This window comes from Salarias fasciatus, chromosome 20, assembly GCF_902148845.1.
Source record: "Salarias fasciatus chromosome 20, fSalaFa1.1, whole genome shotgun sequence".
In the NCBI taxonomy this organism is placed as follows: Eukaryota; Metazoa; Chordata; class Actinopteri; order Blenniiformes; family Blenniidae; genus Salarias; species Salarias fasciatus.
This window is the reverse complement of record NC_043764.1, coordinates 20247918-20274945: the sequence shown is the minus strand read 5'-3', so window position 1 is coordinate 20274945 and position 27028 is coordinate 20247918. Positions and strand designations below refer to the sequence as shown.

The window sequence follows — 27028 nt, the reverse complement described above, 5'->3', positions numbered from 1 at the left end:
GGAATAATTCAGTATTATAAAAATATGTTTTCATTTGATTTACATACAAAGATTTGTTCTACTTCGCCAGCTGCAACGTTCTGTCAGATACTGGATTGCTCACAGTCACACTAATGGTGACTGTTGCCATGGATGCTCAAACACCACTGCAGGCAACTTGGTGTGTTGCAAAAGGGAACAGAAACAGAATCGGGACGAAAAAGAAAAAACTTTGTTCAATCGGTGCAAAAAAATGTACCTATTGATGGAAGTCTGGTGATCACATGGTTCAACAAGGTGGATCTGTGTTTCTGGGATTTACTGATTATTGTTTTTATTCGACGTGAGCTTTGAACTGGTGCTCCCTCGCCTCCTCTGGAGCAGCCCACCTGTTGCTGATTCTCTCTCTGTAGATGCAGTCTGGCTTGGATGTATCCTCTGGTCTCCTGGAAGGCTTGTCTCTGGGAAACTTCAGCGGGGTAGTGCGTACAGATGCCGATGATGTTGGTGCAAAGGAAGATCAGGACGTTAGCGCTCACCTGCAGACAATAAATGAGGAGACTGTTGTATTTATTTTATTGTAAATATGATTTTTTTTCCCTCCTTTTTAAAGCAAAAAAATATCCTCGGAGCAGCTCAGTGGCTCATCATATACAAGGTCATAAAATTACATTAATTTCTCTTTTAGTTAATCTCTTTTTCAACCGTCAACGCTGCGATGCGACTCAACAACGTGCCGTTTGTGCATCGAAGGACCTTATACCATGGGCTGTGTCAGATAAAAGCTGACAACCGCGACAGAAACCTGGTAAAATATTCCATAGTCAGTTTGCAATGGCGGACCTACATCAGTGACGGAGCATTTGAAGCTCTGCTGACACAAACCGGGAAAAGACAGATGGTTTCCAGCAGTCGCCAGTCTGTACAGGAAGTCACAGAAATGCTCAGATCCCGCTTGAGCTCGTTCAGACCCAATAAAACGCTCTCGGGCTAATCTGCCGGCTTGGTGCTGCTCGGTGTCCAATAAGAGGTAAAGCAGATTAAGCCATTCAAATACTGCAAAGACGACTTGGCCATCATGGAGCAATTATCGTTCACATTTCTACAATTTGTGAATTTTAAACCCCACGGGATGTCCAAAAAAAGCAAAAACCATGTTTTCCATTTGGTATTCTAGGTTTTGATTGTGGCATAATTTAACTTGAAATTCAGAATGACAGCTTCAACCTGGTACCAAAAGTTGTAAACACATGTGACATACAGGGTTTTTATAACTTCAGCAAAAGTCCATTGAGGTGGTTCAGACACGTGATCCTCATGTTTCCTGGAGTGCTTCTTCATAAGCCCCAAGAGGCGCTGCCTACCGAGGCCTTAATGTGTGTCCAGAACAGAGAGGAAGGTGTAGAGCGCTCTCTCTCCCCTCAGGAAGAATGTCCACGAACACTGAACCCATTAAACTACGACACACAGACAACAGTCTTCCTGAACCAGGCTCTTCTGTTTGACTTCTGTAGTCACTTTTGTTCCACGCTGCGTTCCTACTTTAGTCTATCTAAACCAAAACGCTGTGATCAGACGCTGCAATAAGCTGCAAAAACACAAACAATTGTTACATTTTATAAATATCACCTTTACTGGGCTTTTAATTTGTAATGAAGTCGTTTTCAGCTGTTCTATTGATCTGTCTAATTGCATTTGCTGAACTCATGAGTGTCTATGTGTCTTCCACAGTCTGAAGAGCCTCTCACACACACACACGCACACACACACACTCACATTTCCTCTAACAGGAAACAAGCCTGTAAGTGAGATCACTCATTCCCTTTACACCTTCACAGTGCAGCAACCGCTCAGTGATTTTTACAGCATGTCTGTGTTCTGAAGTCTGTTGAGACGTGTCTGTGATTTAATGTGTTGCTGCGATGGGATAACCTCCGGTGTCCCCCCCCCCCCAAAAAAAAAAAATGCCCCCTGCACTGCGGCGTGGGAACAAACCATTTCCTCGAGATGTGCGCCTGTTGTTTACAGGCCAGACGTGACGCTCGGATACAAACAAAGGTCGCCTGAGAGGCGAAAGGAAGCCCAGAGATGATACATCCTGTATCAAACACCAGCAGAGGAAAACGCTTCAGGTCTGTAAACGGCACCTGACGACTTCCATGTGGCTTCAAAACCCTAAATTTGAGATGATTAAATTGTCTTTTGACTGTTTCAGCTTTGCCTGTGTCTCCAGTGAGCACAGTGTGTGAAATGAGACACACTGACCTCTCCTGGGTGAAAATGGAAAAACACACACACTTCATTATTCCTGTAAAACCAGTTAATATTTCAGACACACCATCAACAAACATGACAAAATAACAGCGGAGCAGAGAGGTCAGCTCCTATTTCATGTCAAACACACAGCGGACGTGGTTGTATAATATTAGCTTGCAGCTTTCTGCCTTTGACTAAAGAAATGTGAATAATTACATGCACTTCTATAAAAATCTGATCCCCTTTTTAAAGGGAAAAACTAAAGTTCAGGAAGAAAAAAACACGAAAAGATGTTAGTGATCTAATTCTGTGCATGTTTTTTCTTCATTTGTTGATCAGAACCTTGGATTGAATTTGGTTTGATTACATAAAAAATACATTATGAGGGCAGGTCCAGCTCCTCCACACGCTCAAAACTACTGATTTATGTCACATGGTTAATTGTTATTGAGTAGGTAATTGTGATCAATTGAAATAAATATTTAAAAAATCACTGTAATGGCATTTTAGAGCTATGGAGCATTTTTATCTGATCATAGTCTTTTCACACTTTCTCTAATTAGGTTTCGGTTAAAAGAAAAATCATCTTTTTTTTGATAACCACAAAACAAAACAGGTTTTGACTAAGTCTACGGTTTAAGAGGTCTTGACTATGTCACAGATAAATTGAGAATTCATGGTTGAGGAGGGAATAATTTACTCTCCAGTCTTCAGATAAGTGAATCTTTATTATGGTTCATAACATTGTGCAATCTTATATTATTTACAGAATAAGCTACATTTAAACAATGAAGTCAGTTTTAAATATGATCTCACATTATTCCTTCATTTTCTCCTTTCTACACTTTTTTCAGATTTCTCTGAAAATTTTCTTTGAATTGTGTCTTTAAATGTTCCTTTTTTTGGTGGGTTAAATTTTTACCAAGTAAATTACTGCGATTCTGAAATCTCACACATGAACTTCAACTGTGTTAAAGTCATTTAATTCTTATGTACATCGAATGAACAACAACAGAGAGCTACTGATGTTTCAGCAAGAATAGAAGTGTAACGTCAAGATCGGTTTAAAAAGAAAGTAAACAAAGGGTTGGGTTTAAAAAACAGACAATACAGCAGCATAATGGACAGCAGAGATAAAACTGAAGAATGACAGATGTTAAGAGTCGGAAGGAAATTAGTGGTGAGACCAGGAGCTGCAGGAGGAGAGGGAGGGAGAGAGAGGGAGAGAGAGAGAGAGAGAGAGAGCGAGAGAGAGAGAGAGAGAGCAGATATGGGCCACAGTGACATTAGGCAGATGGCTGAGAGCGCTCGGCTCTGTTTACATTACTCTCACTGTTCAAGCAAAAACAGCCACAAGACAAAAGTGAAACCTGCAGCAGGGCGCGTGTTTGCAGCAGGTGTCCGCCCGGCGTGAGGACTTTCCAGTCTCCTTCGCATGCGACGACCTGCGGCCGCTGGAGGCATCTCTGCATGCGTCCAGGTTCGCCGCAGGTCACGCTCCGTGTGTCTGAGCTGCAGGCCTCAAACTAATTGCTTGCTCTTCTCAAGAGGGCAGGGGCTCGTAGGTTTACAGAGTACACAGTGAGGTCCTGTGTTTACGCAACAGCACTCCTCCTCCTCTCCGGCGGCTCTGCATGGCAGAGTTTACCTGCTACCTGGACGTGATGCCCGGCCGCCGCACCTGCTCCCGGCCGCCACGTTCAACAGCACACTCCAGACTTTCCCGATCTACCGGAGTGAAGAACTGCCAGTGAACAAGAATCAAAATAACCTACACCGATCGGATCGATGCCATCGTCCAACTGGAATAGCAGCAAAACACATGGAGAACATGCAAACTCCACACAGAATGCCAACAACGAAAGACGACAATCATCCTCTAAACAACGAAATGTATGTTTTTCAACTAAATACAACTTTGTAAAGTGTTCATGAGAAACCTAACTTCATTATTTAAATATGAAATAAAGCAGGAATCGAACCGCACACACAGTGGATCATCTTGGATCAATCTCTTTTTCTGCCCTGAAAGCGTTCATTTCCCAGGAGGAGGGACACAATGCGGCCGGTAGCCGAGCGGACGGCGGCCTAATCCCCGATATCAAAATGGCATTACATAAGAGCCGCGCTGATCTAGACAGAACGGGCACAGCGGCAGTAATACTGGCTATTCTGCAAGCACAGATTAGAATGCATTTTGTCACAAAAAGCCCCCAGCGGCTTAGGAGGGAGGGGGATATGCCGGCTTAATCAATAGATGATCAGCAGGGCTCTGGACGCTCTGACCGGAGAGGTGCCGGGAGAAACATGAAAACAGGGAGAAAACGTTCCTCAGTCGGTGTGTATTTCACACACTCTGAGCTCAGTTATTGATAAGGTGATCCTGTTGTTGAATCTCTGTTGATAGCAGTCTTGAATAGAAGCAGGAAAGCTTCAGAGTTTCAGGACATTACTCTTTTCATGTGCAGCCTTGATCAGATCATCAAGAATTCTGATATTTACTTATTAAAATCCACCGAGAACAGTGATGCCCAACCTTTTTCTTGAGGGACCCACATTTTTACCATTATAAACCTTCTTTCTCCTGCTGATTATTAACCGATCAACCAACTAGTCAAGACATCCCAAGACCAAAACGTGACAGAGTTTCTCCTGCAGCTGTACAGCAAACAAAGACAAGAAGCTTCAGGAACGGCTCCAGAATGTGACGGGAATCCTAAGCTAAGTTGCTCCATTTGCGTCTTCAGCAGTGCTGAATTGTGTTTGCATTTTTTCCTCTTTCTTTATGGTGAGTTCAGCACTAAAGACATTAATAACCAGGAAGTCTGACATCTTGACAGTTACTCTGTAAACATGGACTTTTAAGGCCACCAGGACCTTTTTTTGTGTAAAGAGTGTGTAAAGAGCGCCGTGGGAGCATGTGGACAAAGGAGACGTATGTCTGTGTCCGACGAGACGTAAACAAACGTCGGTATGGTTTTTATTTTTTTTTATTTAAGCAGCTGTAATCTGCATTTTTACATCAGGGACGGATTACGTGGCCGCTGGGACATTAAAGTGGTTTCTCTTACTGCGGCCATCACAAGACTGATCACCTGATTCCTCTTCCCTCTTCGGCTCAGGGAAGATTTAAACATACAGGATGAGTCTGAATGAATGAAAAACTCAAAAAGGCCAAGTGATGAGACAAATGGCATAAAACTAAATGCAAAGTGACATTATTCAAGTTTAAAATGAGCATCATGTGCATACAATCTGGTAAAAACCATATAGTTTGATTGTGAAAATGGAATTAACTGTGAAATGAAAACAACCAAATGATTCACTTTTGTCACTGATCTTTTGGTGAATTAACAGAAAAGTCTGGAAGTCATTTTGCAGCATGGGAAGAACAGTATATTATACTATTTTACACATGTTTTATGTGTGTCTACATCGAGGCATGTTGAGAGGGTTTACCCAATCTGCTTCAGGTTGTTATGTAATTTGTCACATTTTCATCAAATTGTTCAAATGAGATCAAATCTCCACCTGAAACAAACTACTATGAAGTAAAAGATAAACATTCTGAATCTCCGACTACTGAATTATAAGTTTTTCATCCATCAAAACATGAAAAGTGAGCTTTAAAAATTGAGCTTATGTTTCCATTGTGACAAAAGACAAATGTAGGTGAAAAAAATCAACTGCTAAAATTTGTGTCCAAGCTTGTTTCCACTGTTCGATCAAACACATGAGCAGCGCAAATCGGTGGTGTAGTGGTTACTGCTCCTGCCTCTGCTCTGAGTTTGCATGCATGTTCTCATGTGTTGTGACTTTCCGAGAGTAAAGTAGAAGTCAGCGACAGGGAGATCTCTCTACCGTCCATCCCACCCTCAGCCAGCCCCCAACAGCAAGCACATGACGGGGAGTGTGTGTGTGTGTGTGTGTGTGTGTGTGTGTGTGTGTGTGTGTGTGTGTGTGTGTGTGTGTGTGTGTGTGTGTGTGTGTGAGCTGAACATTCCCCAATATTGAAAGTGAGCACTGGAGGCTCTCCGAAGGATGTGCAGATTACACTTTAAATGCTTTTAGTTCGGCTCTTAGCAGGAAAATATCAATCGGTCACATTTCCCGCAGAGATATGCTTTGTGCGCTGAACCCAATCAGTGGGTTTAGACTCGAGTTCTGTGTGTGCAGGTGTTATGTTCACTCCTCTGACTTAATATTCCTGCGAAAGACCTCAGATGAAGCCAGCAGTAATCACAGAACTAGTGTGTGTGTGTGTGTGTGGAGGACAGATATGTGATGTTGCTGATTATAAATATATATTTATATCTGGATGTTGTTGAAGTGTCGCTGCCTCTCTGTCGATCTATTTCTCTCTCTCTCCCTCTCGCTCTCTTTTCTCTGCACGAGCTTCTTTCTCAGCCTTGTGAAAGGTTCTGCTTAGTGTTGGCCCGAAATTCACACCCACGGAGGCTGTGAATTATCAGAGATGGCGGCGCAGCTTTCACTTAGCAACTATCACCCACATTCCTCAGACTCCCTCCAAAGACCCGGACACCCCCCCACCCCACACCACCCCCACCCGGGTTCAGGCAGGGTGCAGCGAGGGGGCAAAGCCAAGCAGGCCCGACCATTCCTGTCTCCGTTGCACAAGTTTATTAATTATACGAACAAAATCGCTGCAAACAGGAAATGCAGTGCCCCATAAAAGCAAAAATGTAGATATTCCACGTGTTTTTAATTCAACTATCACCCAAAAACTCGACACAAACTCACCGTCTGTTTGTTATAAGCAGGGCATCACATGATGGATTTCATGCCGTGGCTCACTGTTGTTTGTCAGTAAGTTGAGAAAGACTTTTTTCTTTTCAGAAGAATCAGTGGAAAATCCCGATCTGTTCCGGTTTTCTGAAGCAGATCAGGAATAACAGTTCCTTTCACGAGGAATATCAAAAGAAAATAACCGAAAGCTTTAATAAAACAGTGCATTCCTTATACGTTTATGTGAACTGAAGAATTTGAGATGCGATCTTCTGACTTTTCCGAAAACAGACGTTATACAATGTCACGAGTTCGCTCCGGTTAATGCTGGTTTGGTCAGACAATACGATTCAGGCACCGCAGAAGAAATCCTTATATAATTAGTCAAATGTTACCTACAAAGGGAAATAATGAAGGTACATATCCTAATGAGTGTATTTGTCCTCATCTATTGTTATTTTTCTCAAACCTTTATCAGCACGGATATGTTCAAACGCATCAGGGACAATTTAACCATGGAAATCTGAGAGCAGAGTGTTTTCAGTGAGGAAGCTGTGCCTCCTGGAAAGACTGATGAGCAGCACAGTCAAATGGAAAATAATCAAAAAAAAGAAAAAAGAAAAAACAAACAAAATAAGCAAATAACAGCATGAATTCAGCTGAACCTTTTACAATCTGGATTTATTTTTGATGTATTTCACCATTCCCAGTACTCTCCTACAGTCAGGAGGTTGATTAATATCTTGGGACGGAGGTTTATTATGTGTTTCGTGCAATCTAAAGTTGTGTAAACAGCTACATTAGGTAAGCTTGGCTCAACTACCGGGAGCCTGTGGGAATAAAATAACATCACGTTCGTCCAGTGCAGAGGCCGCAGAACTGACCGTCTTGAGCTGGCGTCATTTTAAAAATGACCCGAGTTCAACGTCTGAAGGGTGTATCTTCATTTGTATGAAATAACATTCAATTTTTAGTTGCAACTTACGAAACGTGTAACTGGGCATCAAACAATTATCAGTTCTTGGATGAATTATGTAGGGTTTTTTTTTAGACCCCTTACTTGACAACATTTATTGAAGCCAAAGATAAATGTCCTGGAATAACAGCCCGCATCCACACCAGTTGCTAATACAAACAGATGACATGAGGACTGATTTGCAACAAAAATACACCAGCACAGAGAACGGGACAGAACTCCACACACTCACAACCACATCACCAGATAACAACCAGTTTTAACCATCAGTGTTTGTTTTGAGACCATATAAAGAAACCAGAGTACCTAAAAACATGCAAACTCCACACAGGAAGGCCAAACTCCCTCAACATGTGACGGAACCCCTGAGCTGCTGCAGCTCCAGTCACTGATTCAACAAACTGTCCATTAATGGACTAATCTTTTCAGCGCAGATTAACTTCAAACGGCTCGGAGCCGTCACACACTTCAGAGGTCACTTAAAAAGTATTACAAGTCGGAAAGTGAAAAATAATACACCCAAACAGTCCCGTCCAGAAAGCTGTAGAGAACAAGATGCCGTATTTATAAGACTATTCTTCTTCTTTCTTTCTTTCTTTTTTTTTTTTTCCCCAGGGGGAGCAATGACTGATGGGATATTGTTGTTGAAACGGGTCCAGAGAGAGTGCAAGTCGGAGCTCATCGGCCTTTGATGAGCATCTGGATCCCCTTAGAACATCTGTGTTAGATCAGGCTCTGTAAAAAACACACTCCGGCATCCCAAACACAATGACAGGGCTTCGCTCGTGACAAAACACAAGAGTCTCTCACGTAGGCCGGCCCTTATCTCTCCTGGAGAGTGCTGCTTATTTATTTCCATATTCTTTCATTTCACTTTTTTTTTTTCGCCCTTCTTCCTCCCGTTCAGACTCGCGCTCACTGTCACATTCAGCCTTTGTAAAACCGCGTGTGTGTGTGTGTTTGGTGCCAGGCAGCTGGTGGGTTTGTGTACTCAGCCTGAGCCTCATGTCTACACACAGCTCGCGCTGCCCTTATCTGAAATGACCAGAACCACATCAACAGATAAATAGTCGGCCCCGCCTGTTCGCCCCGCTCCGTCTGCTCGGCCTGGTGGTCTATACGCTGTGTGTGTGTGAGTGTGTGTGTGTGTGGAGCAGAGCGCCGCCCGGCTGGGGTGCAGCCCAGGAAAACATTCATATGTAGCTATACGTCATGTACGCCATAATTTACAAGACGTCGGCTGCTCTCCTGGCTGCACTCTGGAAGGAGACAGACTCAGTAAAACCTCAACAAGCGGACCTAATAACAGCTGAACCGGACCGACCTTTCATTTCTATAACTTTCTCAAATTCTATAAATCTGTGATGAACAGCAGAGCAGAGCTTTGAAGGAAATCATTTCCAAGCGCTCTGAACAGGACAGCATCAATCAGTTTATTTAAAGACCTTCTATTTTCCAGATTCTGTCGCCTGTGCTGCGGTTGACATGGAAGGGGGTCACTAGAAGGTCACATTTTGTAGAAAAGGTGGTTTTCATTGCTTTTTATTATAAAGTCAGTCCCGCAGCTTTGTGACGACTTCCGAAACGGTTCGGGCCACAGATGTGTGCATACGATCCGCAGTTGGCAACAGCGCTGAGCTGGTTCAACAGTTAATATGTGAGATGGTAAAAATATATCAGGTGTCACAGGCGCCCTCACGTACACTCTGGACAAGTTAGCAGTCCGTAACAAGAGGAACAGCCAGAGCGCAGAGTTCACCTCAAAAAGCTTGTTTCTGGTGGGTGAAGGAAACAGCGTGCACAGAGAGAACATGCAAACTTTAACATGCACCCCCCAAACTGAAGTACTGAACTGCTGATATGCGCCGATGTTTAAAACATCAGAGCAAATTTAGCATATTTTTATAGAAAAAGAATTTATTATGTAAAAAATGACACAATGTCAATTTGTTTTATAAACAAATAGATATTTAGAGCGGGAATTTCTTCTGTTAAAAGAATAAACTAGAACGAAATTATAGCATAATGCTTTTCTAATTCCAAAAAGTCCGTCTGTTATTATCATAAACCATGCACAAAACATGAGCAAATCTCTCTATGTCAAAAGACAAACTGCACCGAGAAAGATTTAGTCACGGGTGTAACCCACATGCAGAGCTCCGCTCATCCCACAAATGCATATTTCTAACAAATAAGGCACCACTTTGAAAGGGAAATAAACAAGCTTTCAAACTGTTTGAAATATTATTGCCAAGAAGCATCAATATGTCACTGAAAGAACTGACAGAAATCTGAATTCCTTACTTTTTGTGAAAAGTTTATTAAGTGTAAATAAACAAAGTTGAAAAGAGATTTAGTCCAATTGACCTGTGTCCAGATCGGCCCAAATTTAATATTAACAGTGAACTGTAATAGGACTATAGTTTAAAATTAAGCCAGCTTTATATATATATATATGTTTTGTTTTGGTCATATTTTGGATGTTGTTCTTCCAGTTGCCTTTTGGCATTGTGTAACGGAAAGACTTACTCTTCCATCATGGGAATTTTTAAGGTTCTAATTCTGTACACAGTTGATCCACTTCACGATAAAAGAACGAGATTCATACACAGCCAATAACTTACAGATGCAGGAATAATTTAGGTAAAAAAAATTTGTTCCAGCAGTAGACGGTGAAATATTTACATTCTTCAGTTAAGTGATCAGTTCTTTCTGCGGCTCGCGGACAGATGCAGTCTCCTGCGTTAGCAGCTGGAGTTCTGAGATTTCTTGAGGAAATGATGGATTCTTTGTGCACTGGAGGAAAAGTTTATATATAATGGTTTGCCTGAGATGAATCACAAAAGAATGGAAAATGGGAGGCTGGCTATGTTCTTTTAAAATGACACAAATGTGTGTGGCTTTTCTTTGAAAGTCTCCCCAAAGTGATGGTTTTATCCAGAAAGACAGTCCCTTTATATTTTATGACAATAAACCTGTTTTTTTTTTGTTTTTTGTTTTTTTAAAGTTAAAACACAAGAGCTTTTTCTCTGCTGTCACACCACCAGTGAACCAACTAACAGGAAGGCATGGCCGACGACACGCTCTCCTAATGACATTTCTCTTTGTTGTGTGGTTTTACACATCTCTGAATGTTTCAGAGGTTTTGGCACCGAAACACAACACCGTACACGTTGCATAAATTATGTACAGCTGAAGCCACAAATGGTTCCTCGTAATCTAAAGCCTTGATCTTTGACGACCATGTTGGAGCTCCCTTGTTTCTCCATCATGTTTCTGCCAGCATGGTCAGGGACAAGCTCGGGGTCCTCACACTGAAATATTAATCATAGAAAAAAACACACACACACATTTCTGCTGGTAACTAGGCGGGTGTGACTTCTGTGGGGAGAGTGTGACTATCAAAGCGCTCCGGCGGCGCAGTCGCAAAAGTGTTTCTTTTTATTGAAATGGAAACAAAATCTGCATAAAAATGGAAAGCGGAGACCTTCTTCACAGCATTATCGAGTGTTTCTGGACCCCCACAATGACGCCAGACTGCTCATGCTGCGGACGGCCAACAAGCCCAGGGATAAAAACATCCCATGTCGGAATCAAGTCAGCATCAGAGGAATGTAAAAGAGTTGTAATTAGCAGTAAAACCAATTCTCGGTGTAGGAGAAGCCTGCGTGGACAACATCCAACCATACAAGGTCAATTATTCAAACTGTGTATTTTCAAGGCCTAAAACACCATCCTGCACTGTTTCCACAGCAGTGGCGGCTACGAAGATGCACAGTCATTGCTTGCTGACCAGAGATAAGCTTCTCCGAACCAGACAACGGGGCAAACAACATCCTGTGCATCCCTCGCTCTCCGCTCCCCGCCGCCACGTCCACTCGCACGACCCCTTCCCTGTCATCGCCGTGTTTAATCATGGACTGCCTCGGTTCCACAGCGGGGGGGAGGAAAACAAAGCGTGAATCAGCCCAAGTGGCCAAACAGCGGCGTGTCTTAGAAAGCGACCCCCCACCCCCCCACCCCCCCACCCCTCTGACACAAACCCCCCCGCCCTGCAGCCTTTCCTGACTCTCAGAAGGAAAAGAAGTGAACGTCGGGAATCGATCATGACCTGATTTTTCAAACGTTTCTCCTCTTTTTTTTTTTTTTTTTTTTTTTTTCCGTCTTTACTTGATGCAACGGTTACCAAACTGGGTCTCGGCTGCTTGAGTCGTAGTTGTTTCCATGACGACCACTGGACCAACTCAACACAAGCACCGAGGGAGACACTTAACGATGCTGTTTATTCCCCATCAGTCTCAGAAGTGATGCTGAACTGATAACTCCTCTTCCTTTCCATGGATTGGCTTTCATATGTCTGCAAGTGTGTGTGTGTGTGTGTGTGTGTTTGTGTGTGAAAAGTGTGTGTGTTTCAGTAACTACATACAAATGAATAAAGGCAGCTGCAATATGTTAACTCAGAAAAATCCAAATCTTCCGAGTGACGCTGCAGTGTTTGGGTTTTTTCTGTGCGGGAGTGTGGGAACCCTTCAGTCGGCGCCCGTCCTCGTCGTGAGCGAAGTGTACATGTGACAGGTATCCTCGTTAAAATGCTGCTGCCGAGTTAAACACACAAATTATTTATCAAGGAGGCTGTGGAAGGACTGCGTGGGGAGAATATCAGATTCTCCTCCCATCGCAGCGCCTCGCTGCCTCTCATTCTATAGAACAGACTTCGCACAGGTGATGGCGGTGGGCCGACACTTCCTCGGCTGAGATTGCAAGTCTCCCATCTTGACGCGCGACGTGCACACAAGGTTATTTCGGCGCCGCAGCCCACAGTGGAACTGTGAACAGCTGATGCGGTCGATTCGCTGTGAGATTCACTGGGATTGAAACGCATCTATTCTGCCTGACGTCCTGGAAATGTGAAATCTGAGTAAACAGCCGCTTGGAAAGTTAGACACGAGGCGACACGTGAGGTTGCGTACGTTCGTGCACATTCCTGCATGAGCAGCATGTTCTTATTTAACCATTTATCTTATCTAACAGATATTAAAAAAAAAAAAAAACACACAGGCACACACTCTCTCTAAATGGGAACTTGAAAAGGAGGCACATGCTGACTGTCCCTGGACTCAGAGTCCACTCAGTCCACACCGAGGCCTGATTTGCCCTCTGTGTTATTTATTGGGCCATTCAGGTCCTGACCCGCCATCTCTGCCGCTCTCAAATTTAGTTACACTCCGTTAACGCAGCGCAGCCGCAAAACAAAGAAACTTGATGTCCAAACAGAATGAGCAGCGTCTTCCGTTGCGTGCAAAATACATGAGGGTATGTGTGTCGTGGGGTGTTTGAAAATGCAGACCGATGTGTATCCAGGGAAGAGTGGGGGGGGGGGGAATAGAGCGAGCGACCTGCCTGTTGCTCTGTCGCAAGCTCTGATAAGAGCGTTCCATGTGACGCAACGGTTAGCAGAAACACCGAGGGCCACGTATTTTTAGGAATCAGTCTTTGACCTCTCACAGCACTTGTGTCAACAACATCCATACAACAATGCGAGCTATTGTCAGAAGCCAAAAGGCAAATAACTCTGCGGGGAAGAATGTGCAATTGTGCGACGGTTCTGTCAACAAAAAGCAAAAAAAAAATTCAATCTCTCAAAAACTTTCACTGACAAGCAAATCGACAGCCATCAAGAGCACAAAAAAAGTGTATGAAGCGTCCTCTTTCTGACTTAATCCTGGACAGGGAAACACACACACACACAGAACATGTCAGTGTACACACTCTGGAACGGACACCCACACATGCAGGCAGGATCCATTGTCTTGTGATGTTATTTCCCAAAGAAAAGCAAACAGCAGCGATTCTGACAAACATTCAATAGAGACGAGAAAGGAAGGCGTCAACCATAACAAAGCTGTGTGTGTCTATGCGTGCGTGCGTGTGTGTGTGTGTACGTGAGGAACATGTGGACGTGCTGCACAGTGATGGTTAATTGATTTCAGCTGAGGAGTCTGACTTTCACAAGCGAGATGACAGAGCAGTGAAGCGACAGCGTGAGGCTCGCGTGGAAGAGGCCGCGTCGGCCATGTTTGTTAGTTTTAGTACTAAAACCTTCGTACGACTAGGTGGTTTACGCTGTGTTTAACAGCGCACAATGACACAGTCGAAGTGAATCTGACAGCAGATACTCCATTCTACTGTAGGCAGCTGTGAAAACACACATAGGAACCAGCGCCAAAAGCAACACAGCTCAGGAAACAAGCAGATGGCCTGCATGTGTTTTGAAAGGCTTGATGGGATTAAGAGTCATAAATTTAAAGAGTCCACTATAAAATACTCCACATAGAACCACCGGATACCTTTGACATGTCTTCCTCCCCACATTCTGTAAGCGACTGGAGATACATAAGCAATCATCAGCTGATTTTCATACATTAACACACAGATTAATAGGATATTATGGAGGATCGCGTTAAACAAGTAAATAGAAAGGTTTCTTCATTCATATTATAGAGTATTTTCTCCATTTTGGCAGGCTAATAAGGCAGCTCAGGAGATCACTCACATTCACACACCCACAGAGGAATGGCCACGGCACTACTGTGCAAAACGCGACTTGGGGTTCAGTGTCTTGTCCAAGAACATTTTCACACATAGACAGGTGGAGCTGGGATTGAACTGCCAACCCTGCAAACGGAGGACGACCTGCTCTAAGACCCGAGCAGCTGCCAGTATGTAGCTGTGAATAAACCGCCGTCCTGCTTTCAGCTTATACTTTCAGTGTCCAGACTAAAGTTGGCCTATATACGGTCCATGATCGACAGAACAATTCGGTTTCTTGGTGCAGCCTGTCTGTCAAAACAACAAACGACACAGATAGGACAGCTGCTCTACAAATATGAGCTCTTGTGGCTTCACTTTTCAAGCTACCTGACACAATTTGTAGCAAAATTTTCCATATTTCATGAGAAAAGTCTTCTTTGTTTCTGCCATAGTATAAACCCAATGTTTTGTCTTTCAAAAAATTAGCACCTGATTTGTAACAAATATCAAATACTGGTTAATTTTTTTAGAGGATCTTTCACCTTCCAAGCTGCAAACTTTTGGCTATAAAGTTCTTTTCTATTTTTGTTTTATAAGGAAGGTCAAAAATTATAAGGTTATGTATTTTATCGGTTTTCTTATGACCTCCTAACAAACTGTATTATTGCAAGTAACCTTCATTACAACATGGTCACGAGAGTTAACACAAAAACATAAGACTGGCAAATATCCCTGAAAATATCTCTAAAATTGAATTTTATATTGGATGTAGGATTGTGGGTTGTTTTTTTTTTTGGTCTTTCTTTTTTTTTTTTTAGGATTTTAATCTTTATTATGGCTCCTCTGTGGCTTTAAGGTTGTTACAGCACGACTGACCTCGTCCCATTTTCAGAATTTCTGGGTATTGGTGTGTTGTTCTCATATCTCAGGCATTAACTCTCATGCTGTGTGTAAACCGTGAGGCCGAAGAAAAACTGAAAAAAATGTCGACAGTTCCTGAGAAGTGCAAAAAATATAACATGGACAACTGGCCAGTGGCGAATGTAATACGGCAGTTCACAAAAGCGCTGTCAAACACTAAAATAAAACATTCTTTTCCTCAACATGAATGGAGATGAATCAGCATCTCATGCTGGAATCGACACAGGGCCACTCATGAGGAGAGGCGTGAAGTCAAATCAGACGTCCAGAATCAAACTCCGAGCCAAGCGGGCTCCAGGATGACACAGTTTTATAATCATCTGCACCCATCAGCACCGGCTGAAACTCGGCGAGGTTAATGAGTTATTGGGGAAAGAGGAAATACTTGCACACAAGCGTGAAGCAGTGATTGATGACACCGTATTACCGTGTCACAGAGTACACAGGCCACCTCAGGAACACACGGCTTTGCCGGGCCTCGGCGATCTCATGACACCCATTCACTCACTGATGGCAAACAACGCTGGGGCCTGTGATAGATTAGACTACGGTTTATCATGCATGACGTTACCGAGCACATGGTTATTACCACGTTCCCACGAACCCCTGAGCTAATTCCTGTACGTCAGTAATTAATCTACAAAGACGAAAATCTTCAATATGAGGCTGGAGATGTCTGTGCGGTCCTTGTGTTTTGTTTGGAGGCTTCGCTATAATCAGAAATAAGTTTATGTAACACTCACATGTGGAAGGATATCTTCATGAATGGACAGCTCAGTTACAGTTACAGTAATAGTCAGTGATCATGACTTGAGATATCCTTCAATTGTCTCCACGTAATGGCCTTCCTATTACATTTTACATAACTTTTCCCCAAGGAGAGTGCAGTGGTGAAGCAGCTAAGACAGTACAGACGGCAAACAGCCACCATACTGGCCTCAGCCCCAACACCCCACCCTTGGACAAAAGTACAAAGCGTCCCTTGTGTGAGAGCACAGAGACCTGAGTGATACTGCTTTATATCATGGTATTCTCCCACTGTCGTACGACAGCACACGCGCACATACACATACAGCCGCCCAACCATTCAGCCCACTGACCTTCAGCGAGCCTCTGGGTGCCTGCCATGACGCACAGACAACACACTGTACAGCGAGATCCATAAGCACCCGAGTACATGTAAATACACAGACGCAACGTAGTGGCAAAGCACAGTGGAACGGTTTGCACGCCGTCGCCCCATCGTTAATATCAAGGAAAGTGGTTAAAATGGAGACGTGTTAGAATCTAACTGTGTATTAAGATCATCAAATTGAAACTATAGTCCAGCACAAAACAGCACGGTCTTCATCGTCCTCTGATATTTACTGACTCGTCAATGACTTAAACCTCAGTGTTTGCAAATTTCTACCTTTTTAGGTGAGTAATGAACCATTTCCATGATGATCAATGCTGCTCAAACATTGTTCGAAATGAGGCCTTCAACAAAAAGTTTGAGTAAAGCAGCATTTTCCATTTCAAAACAATAAATTGTGCCAAAAAAAAAATTTCTGAAGATATTATTAAACCACAGCAGTAAAAACAAACTGCTGTACATATTTAAACAATGCTTTGACACCTGATTGTATAATCAGTTGGAAAAAGCGCAGGGTAAAACGCTCACACAGGCCCGCTACTTTCTCAGAGTCTACAGGAGGGGATGATACATAATATATCATGGTTTCTGCACTGTTCACCATCACTGTCAGTTGGAGTTAACAGGACAGAACAGTCAGGTTTCCTACCTGTTTCCAGAGGAACTGGTCTTCCTGGTTGATCTGCCAGGTGGTGATCACATGTATGATGGACAGCACGGCTCCACTCAGCACTGCCGCCCTCATCCGCACAGGCAGCAATGTGTAAATGATGTAGATGAAGAACACGGACCACCAGATGCCCTCGGAGGCGCTCCTCGGCGCCACCATGAGCACCCCGAACACCTGGACCGACACCAAGACTCCGATCACCAGGTAGCTGACCATCCACATGTAGTCCTGGTGGAAGCCGTTGCGGTTGCACACCACCATAAGAGCCATGAAAAGCGCCATCGCCACTGACAGAGCGGACGAGTAGGCCACGTGAGGGGCGGCGTGGACACAGTGGAAGGTCAGCATGATGCCGCACACGATCACCAGTACCCCCATGAGCATGGTCAAAGAGCTCTGGTTCAGCCTAAAGAAGTAACGCTGGTACAGGCGCTCCAGTTTGCGAGACTGGAATTTTTTCGACTGAAATACTCGCACCACCCTGAGCCAGCAGTCCGCAGCCGTCACCACCCCCGCTGCGCCGTTGGGACCCTCGTCGCCCATGTCGCCGCTTCCTCCGTTGCATCCCCCTTTCCTGCCTTTCAACTCGCCGTCCTCGAAGCCCAGGTTGACCGATTTCAGCCCGACCCCTTCCCCGGGGGCCCCTCCCCGTTTGCCGTAGTGGTCCTCCTGCCATCCGCAACGGACGCCAAAGTTGCCCCCGCCTCCCACGGCGCCGGCCACCCCTCCACGGTGATGCTGATGGAGGGGGGCTCCGGAAGGGGGCTCCATAGCATCCGGGTCCCGCAGGCAGCTCATGTAACGCGGGTTGCAGAGTGATGAGCCTCCCTTCCGTTTGGACTTCTTGCCATTGCGCTCCCCCCAAGCAGTCTTGTGGTCGTCCACTCTGGCAACTAGGAAACCACTGAACCAGGACATTCTGCGGGAGCAGACAGACACACGCTGGATTGGCAAAAAAGCAACAAACACAGCATAAAAACCGCGTTTCCAGGACAGTTCTCCACTCTGTCTGCCCGGCGGAGTGGTTGGTTTACCTGTTGGGGTTCTGGTACATGTCCCAGCCCTTTCCCTCGCAGCCGGTTCACTCATTTATCCCTGTGGACTGAATTTGAAGAAGGGAGGAGGGAGTCTGTCAAATCCACACTGCAGGACCGCAGGGTGGGAGTAGCTGGACGGGGAGGGGGGTCAAACGGTCCACGAGGCTCCGGATGCTTGTCCCAGAGTTGGTGGTGAGAGACAGCGATTAATATGAAGAGCGACCTCTGATGCCAGGCCTATCTCCACGGCTTCTGCTGGGTCTAGAGGAAATATCAGACACACATGCAGACAGTTGAACAGTGAGAAAGATGACAGAAACACGCAGAAGAGAAACCCATGGCACACTGACTGAACGTCTTTGGTAGACTGTAGCTGAAGACAATACTCATACTGAGGGACTAAGATGCCTCAGATTTTGTTCTTTAAGCTTCTGGGAAAATAAAAAATAATAGAGAAAACAGTAACAGGAAATATAACTCTCAATACTGCTGGAATATTGCAACTAAATTCAACTTCCCTGAAACCGGAAAGACTAGAGATTGTCTTAAAAAGCAGACAGATTCATCGGATGAGAGCTCGTTCTACAACTGAGAGAGGAGGGAGGGAGGGCTGGACCCAAAATAGCATGTAGATCTGGGTTTTTTAAGGTGAACCAAAACTTGCTCAATTTGACCCCCATGCAAAAAAAAAAAAAAAAACACAGCCTCTGGTATAAACACGCAACAGCATTTTGAAGTTCGCTGGACTCACAAAGACACACAAAGACTCCTTCAAGCTCTGTTTCTAATCAAAATCAATGATAAAAAAAAAAAAGAAAAAAATAGGACGAGAGAAAAATACAGATAAATGCTGCCGGACAGCAGGACACTGTCAAGACAGCAGTGGTATATACAGCATGACAGAATCTGGGGCCCTGCAGCAGTTTATCAAAAAGCTGCTTCCACATAATGCTACAGCTAGTTTCAGCTTCAGACGTCATGCATGCAACTTCTCACACATGATGCATGTAAATGAAGCGTTCCCTCTGAAGGAAACTCAAATGAAGAGATGTTTTACGAAAATCTCAATCAGTGGAAAGTTATTTTCATTTTTCTAAGTTATGCTTTCCTGGAAAAATCTGCTGTCCATCCTACATAAAAACTATGGATTAAGAAGTGTTGTGAATATTCTGTTAGAGGTAGAAAATACTGAAGTACTAGTGATTCATTGTTATATTAAAGTACTTTTCAGGCGTCATTTCTTTAATCTTGTATGTATTTTTTGCTCCCTTTTCGTTACTTTTTCCCTGACATTTCAAAATAAACGTCTTTTCTTTATACTCCTCACGTTTTCAACACAGATTGGCTTCTCCAGTTTAAACTTTGCATCCCTTCATACCTCCTGAACATGAAGAGTGATCTCAACGACAGACATACAAAGTCAAAAACAGCTTAGAAGAGGAAACAGACAGGAGAGGGGCATGACCACCGGGAAAACACCGCTATTGAATGTGACATCTGTGACAGAGTGAATAAGTAATGAAATTGCATAAAATGATTATTGACAACAGAACAGATTTAGAGCAGGAGTTTTTCAATGGTGGCTGTGTTCAAAAGAGAGAACAGAAACGACAAGTTGTGTTACTAATCTCCTTCAACAGGCTATTTATTATTTTCAGTACCTTTTATAGACTGGAATTTGTTCTGGAGTAAGAAAGTGTGTATAGTTTGCATACAAGGGGATTTTGCAAAAGCAGATTTCGTCATGCTTTGATGCACGACATGACAATCCTTTGTTGTAATTTCATGTGTTCATGTTAACGTCTAAGAGAATGGCTCCACTGAGCTCCACACAACCAGGCACGCAGGTATTTTAAAAAGGAAACAGGAAGCACTGGTATGAGATTGGAAGTCAGGTCTCAGGACAGGAAAACTTCCGACAGGAGAATCCTAGATGTGTGACAACGTTGTAGCAGATAGTAACCAAGGAAAATAAACACACAACTTTGTTTGGGAAAAAGTAAGTAATCTACAGAGTCAATTATATTCCTAATACACTGTGTTAGAGAACAAAACTTAGAGGAAAAATAGGCTATGAAAGGTTGCTGTATTAGTCAGCAGTCCTCATTTGATCCTTTGATTGTGAATTTATATTTTTAAATTGTTTAAATAAGTATGCACTTCAAACAAGTAGAAAACAGAAGAGGAGTTGGTGATTTCCAATTCTTTACCAAGCTGTAAGTGTTTCAAAAGCAGTCATCTGTGTTGGACTTCAAAAAAAGGGACTTTCCCTAATAAACCAGTAATGGTTAATTATGAGAAAGGCTGCTTTGTATAGCAAAGATGTGCCTGTTTGCTGCTGCACTGCTTATATATAGTATCAGGGTAACTTTGAGAAGTTGCAAGTGTCACTTCAAGTGGTCTCTGTGATAATCATTTGGGAGTTTTTGTTGACCTGGTCAATATTTTCATTTTGGGATATCAGCATAATAACCTTTTAGTAAAGTAATCAGTCTCAAGGCTGATCAATGAGTTTCTAGTTAGTGTTGATTTTTTTTTTTTTTGATAACACATCCAGAGGAGCGTCTGAGCAGCCAGCTGATCTGACCGGGCCTCCGGACGCCCGGTGCGACGCACGCGGCCCTGCCGCCGCCTCCCCCTCTCACTCCTCCTCCTCCTCCTCCTCCTCCTCCTCCTCTGCTTCTCACCGGAGAGGCGTGCTGTGCTGCTGGAGCAAAAAATAGCATTTCCTCGCTAGATCTTCCCCGCATGCACCTTCTCCGGCACGTATCCGTCCGAGCCCTCCTCCCTGGCAGCGGATCGACAAGATTCAAGGAGAACCATAGAACCCCCCCACCCCCCTCCTCCTGACACACCTCCTCCCCGCCCCTCCTCCTCCTCCTCCTCCTCCTGCGTCCCTCGCTCCCCTGCACAAGGTCGACCAGCTCATACCCATTTGCAAACGTCGCGTTGCTGCCAGCCGCTTGCTTGGTGGTAGTGTGTATGTGTGTGTGCGCGCGCACGCCGTGCCAGGCTGTACTGCCCCCCCCCCCCCTTATTATAGCGCGCGAGGAGGTGAGGGGTGGGAAGAGGGGGGAGACCGATCACTCCGGAGGAGCGTTCAGAGCCACGAACAGCCAGCATTAAGTCATTCATTCCGGGGAAAACATGCATCTCTCTCCCTCTCCCTCATCATCATCACCACCATCATCATCATCCTCATCCTCCTCCTCCTCATCATCATCATCTGGTCGGCACCGATGCAAAAATAGATCAAGCATTTTGGAGAAAATCAACGCCGCGCCGCGCTCCGGACGGCTTTTATTATTATTATGGTTATTGTTCTGTGCGCATTTTGCGCGCCGATGTGCGGATGGTGTGTTTTGCGGTCCGGTGTGTGTGTGTGTGTGTGTGTGTGTGTGTGTGTGAAAGCCGTGCACAGGCAGGCAGGCAGGCAGGCAGGCAGGCAGGCAGGCCGTGTGTGAGGGCCCGCATTCAAACAGCGTAGGCTTCTTGTTACATAACACCGTGGCCTATGTGACAACCATAGCGGGGACCATTAAAAAAAAAAAGAAAAGAATTCCAAGATAGCAGTCAGACGCACTCCTGTCATGTATTTAACCTTCTAATTTAAAAAAGAAAATCAATGTCTTTTTAATCTGCGGAAATAAAAAGCAATAGTTCACGGGATAAGTGTATTGACAAACATAAGTCTTGGGTAAATAAACAGATATAAGCATGTTCCTGCTGCTGCACATTCCTCAGCATCAGTCAAGTGGACGGACAAGATAATAAGACACGAGCACGGCTCCAAAACACCCCGTAAGAGCTCGCGGTGAGAACCGGGGTGTTAAACAGGGTTAAAATTGATGTCATTAGAAATATCTGCGGCTCGCATGAATCATTTTGAGGGAATGATGGGAGCTGCGAGCAGCCTGTTAACACCCTTCAGCCGGGCTCGGGCGCACATAACCGCACAGTGATGCAGCTCATCCCCTTTTTCCTCCGCCGCTCGCAGGTCTGTTGTGACCGGACACCGGTGGGAAACATGTACTGACCGCAGATCCTTCTGCCGCCGCCGCCGCCGCCAAATGAGGAGCGGGAGGCCTCGGAGCGACTGTCGCCAGCGATGTCATTCACTCCGGCAGGAATGGAGTATTGACAGAGGGCTGGCAGAGGCGTGCGCGGCTCCGCGCAACAGCCTTTCAGACGTTTGTGTGACAGGAGAACATATATTATATATGTCGGCCTGCAGTGTGCAGCAGCAGCAGCAGCAGTTAAAAAAGACGGCACTCACCCAGATCATCTTCTGTTTCTGTTTCCCGGCAGGACCGCAGCGCGCAATCCGGCTTGGCGTGGTGGTCGCGGGTCGGAGCCGCCAGGGTGGAGGACCATTTGTGGCCGAGCTGTCCAAGGATGGTCTGGTTAAACTGGTCACCCTGTGCTGGATCTCCTCCTGTCGTCTCCTCGCTCCACTCCCTTGCCTCTCCTCCCCCTGACCCTCTCGGCTCCCAGCACCACAGTCAGCGCGGCGCTCGCGCACACACGCCTCTTCCTCTGGCCGCCTTCACAATGAAAGCCTCCAGCTCAGCAATGGTCACGAATAAGAGGAAACAGCTTGCATTGCACAGGGCTCAGTCACCTTTATGATTAAATGAGCTCAATCTGCCACAATCCAACAGCTCCAATGTTTTCCTGGGGCTGCATTGATGCATAACTGTTGTTGAGATTGCACAGATAATATTTAAGATCTACAATTTTGAAACATTGAAGTTCTGATTAGCAGTTTCATCATTTTAACATTTTTTTCCCCTAATTTCTTTCCAGATAAAAAAAAAAACAAGTTACTGGTGATACAAAAGAATTTGGAGTGTACATTTCTTGACAAAATATTTCAGCATAGTTTTATTTATGTATCACTGCAAACTGAAAATAAAAGCAAAATGCTGCAACCGTCCAGTGCAATAAAGCAAACAATATCGTTTAATTTTCTGCTCATTTACTCACAACAGAAAAGTTAGCAGCATGTAGCTTCAGAGAGTTTGCATTCTCACTGCAGAACACTTTAAGAAGAGAGCTGCACGTGCAAAACACTCACAAAAATACAGCCAAAATAAGCTGTAACAAAGACAGGGATACTAAACAAAGTGAATTAAAAGAGGGGTGAAATTCTTTAAAAAGCATCAAAAGCTAATCAAATAATTATAATAAAAGAGTTAAATATACAATTCACAATGAACAGAAAAAGAACAAAAAACTAAAAGGACATTAGTTTTGTTTTACAGAAGTCCTGCAGCTTTTGAGGAATTTGATTAAAATATTTGATGCACACAACTATGTCTAAGTCCTGGCCCTGGCTACAGAAACTATTATTGATATACTAGCCATTAACCCACATTAACACACAGAATACAGACATCCTAAATGAGACAACTAAAAGTGAACTACGAGTTACTGTTAGGTAACTAAATTTCTTTTAAGTATTATGTAAGTAATAAGCACTTGCACTTCTTTTCATAGATGCAACATGAAGCTAACTTTATTCAGGTACATTTTCTTTAAAGAAAACTAAATATATATTTATATAAAAAAAAAACCATCATCAACAATTCCGAAGTTCATAAACCAGCAAATTTGGTTAAATTAATTCACAATGTGTATGCCATTGGGTGGAACAGTGGTGGTTAGCACAGGCTCCCCCTTGTTTGAGAAATAGTTGTTCCTGTGGATCTTTTTCTATGGAGTTTATGTTCTTCCTGCGTAAACATTTCCTCCTGTCTGAAAACATGCTCTTGCTTCATTGGTCAAGCAGTAGATTCTAAATGAACTGATAAGAGTCAGTCATAGTCACGTTTGGACTCATGTAAAGACTTAGGTTTCACGCATTCTGATTTGTTGCAACAAAGTCAAGTATAATATAATGATAATCAAAGTATGAACAGATGAACACAGACACGAGTGTGTGTTTTCATGTCATTGGTTATGAACTCTTGAATTTGTGACTTTTGACACGTTGTAGAGTTTTCATCTTTTTAATTGAACCCAGTGACAAATAAACAAGCATTAGGCCTGACACTAAAACACATGTTGACTAACTGCACATGAATTATTTTTTGTTTGGTGACATTTTGGTAAATCATGCATGATCCAGGGCAGCACAAGCAGGATCAGCAGTCACAACCTCATCATTGCAGTGAGCAGGTCTCCAGAGAAAAGACGGCTTTGAACCATAGAACAGTATGCTGAGTCCCTAGAGAGAGAATGTCCTTTCTTCAGTTTATCCATGGAGGGAAGATGCTTGTCCAATGAAAATATGATTTACTACTTACAATGAATGTACTTGTGCTGATTCTCGGCAGTACTTTATGGCAAAATAAAAAAAAATATTTCACCTTTTTTTTTTTTAATAAAAAAATAAGGCCTGAGTGAGGAGAAAAACTTAATCAGTGTAAGTATTATAGACAGCTGATTTCTCCTTTTATTTTGAAGAGAAAAGCATGTGGTTTCCGGTGTGGCGGTGTGTGATTTCCGCTGACTTGACGCAGCTGCGCTCCGCTCCGCCGTGCCGTGCCGCGGCTCCACTCTCTCCTACTTTCCGTAACTCGGTACTCCCTCTAGAGGAGAAGCCGCTCCTGCAGCGAGCCGGGCCGCTCAAATACCCACAGCAGGTCCCACCGGAACAGAAACACATCCCAGTCCCAACCTGCCAGTTTTCCCGGTTCGTTAGCAAATGATGTTGATGGGATTAAGTTTACAATAGTGATAAATTCATATTACAATCTCGAGGAGACGCGGGTTCGAATCCCACTTGAAGCACATTGAATTTAAATGCATTATTTTGAACCGCTGTGACAGATGTAAGGGTATTTTAAAAAAGAAAGACAAAAGCGATTAAATAAATGTAAAAATCAGGTGTTCTCAGAATGTTCAAAAGCGAGAAAAAAATGCAGAGATAAAAATTTCAGATCCAAATCTGATATCAGCTTTTTAGACATGTAGACACATCAAATTAGGAATTTACGCTTGATTAAGCTAAGCTGAATACTGATGTATGTTATATGAGTGTGGGATGAACACAAGTCAACACAATGTGGCCAGAGGACATCTAAATCCTATCAGGGATTGATCTCCCCCTCTGAACAAGCAGGTCTTCACATGTCTTAAATCTCAGTCCTCTCTGTCTATTTATTTAATATCTCCCCCTGTTAATCTGTGCTTCCAGTTGTTTCATTCTGTTTCATTGTTTTTGGGTTGTTTCATTTTGTTCTGCTTGTCCAGCGCCCTATCTTTACTTTCTCTGGGACATTTCGAGATTTACTTAGTTGACATTTAAAAAAAAAAAAAGTCAACTCACTTTTTGTTTTGTTCTTTGAAAGTGTAAGTCCTTGACAAAAACAGTTGGAGTAAAACTCACAATCCCTTTTCTGTCCCTGTTCTAGTTGTAATTTCAACTTCCTCTGAAAGCAAAATGTATTTGTACCTTTGGGTTGGATAACATATAAAAGATCACTTGCTAATGAAAGATTTTAAGATATTTGTTCTATGCATTTAATCAAATTTTACAACATTGAGCTAAATTTGTGACAAAAGAGATTTAGCTTAAAATAACTATGGTGTGTTACGAGCACTCACTGACCCATTACAGGAGGTGAGCTTAGAAACAGAAGCTGCTTCCTCTTGCTTGGCTGTGGCACCAGTAACACTAAATAAACCTCTCCCAGAATATCCGAGGTCTCCAGATGCTTCATAATATATAAGTAACTCAGAGTTTTATTTAGGACTGTGATCATGTGGAGCAGAGGTTCTGAAAATGTGGGGAAATATTTTTAACATTGTCTGGGTTTATATTGAGAGACAGAATGATCTGAACCAAACTACATCCATACAAGACCTGTGCTACTTCTCCAAGATATTTAAAGACATCCTTTCTGGAAGTTATTCAAAAAACTGATAGTTATATGAAATTACTGTTGTAGTGTTTTTCTGGACTGCTTGTTACAACCCGAGCTTCAGCACCTCAGTTGAAATGGGAGATGTCATCTTTGTTAAGTTGGGTGATTCCTGCCCGACACAAACAATACGACACATCATCAGTTGTGCACCCCGGCCTCATACTCCTGTAGATTTCATTCTCTATTCCTATACAAGTCACAACCTCTCCCTTTATCTCTGTGCATAGTAATATTACTTATCTAGTTTTTATTCCTTTTTATTGATATTTCAACTCAGTTCTATTTATTTTGTTTGTTCTTTCTGTGTGGAGCAACACTATGAAAAAATTATTCCCTTAGGGATTGAGAAAATATTTCTATTCTAAGCTATTGACAGTTACTACAGCTGATTAGCTGTGAGCTGTAGGAGTCAGTGTAGTCAGATAGTGATTGAAAACTTTTCAGCAGTGTTGTAAAATTGTCTCAGTGCCCTTATTGATAAGGGCATTCATGATCTCCTCTCAAGGTGGATACAGACTATGTATGAGTAGAAGGAGTTCTTCATGTTCAGTCAGCTCTAAAAAGAACATTTCATACTTGATAAGAAACCCAATTACGCAATAATACCTAAGTAAACACTATGCCCCAATGATGTGTCAAAAACAAGCTGTCACAATCTCCACTGGAGCAGCAGGTGAAGAAAGATATCAAATAAAATGAAAAGAGGGCAAATTTGTGTATTCTTGAAAAGTTTATACAGACTTTACCCACAGATTTTACTCCAAGATCAAAGATACCGCCACAACTGACTGGTTAATGTCTGGGATGGACAAATAGCAAAATGTGCAGTCGTTTTTAGTTGGATAA

The 27028-nt window shown here is 43.4% G+C and overlaps 1 protein-coding gene across 1 annotated transcript in view; it reads right to left on the bottom strand.

Moving 5' to 3' along the window:
* Positions 1–22662, bottom strand: part of adcy6a (adenylate cyclase 6a) — a 31335-nt gene extending 8673 nt beyond the window's left edge. The window contains exons 1-4 of the mRNA XM_030118857.1: positions 22528–22662; positions 18249–18512; positions 17194–18133; positions 369–518 (exon numbers count right to left, since the gene is read on the bottom strand). Of these exons, the coding sequence (XP_029974717.1) occupies positions 369–518; positions 17194–18133; positions 18249–18268 (1110 nt within the window). The 5' untranslated portion in view covers positions 18269–18512; positions 22528–22662. The remainder of the gene's footprint in view (positions 1–368; positions 519–17193; positions 18134–18248; positions 18513–22527) is intronic.
* Positions 22663–27028: the final 4366 nt, after the last annotated feature.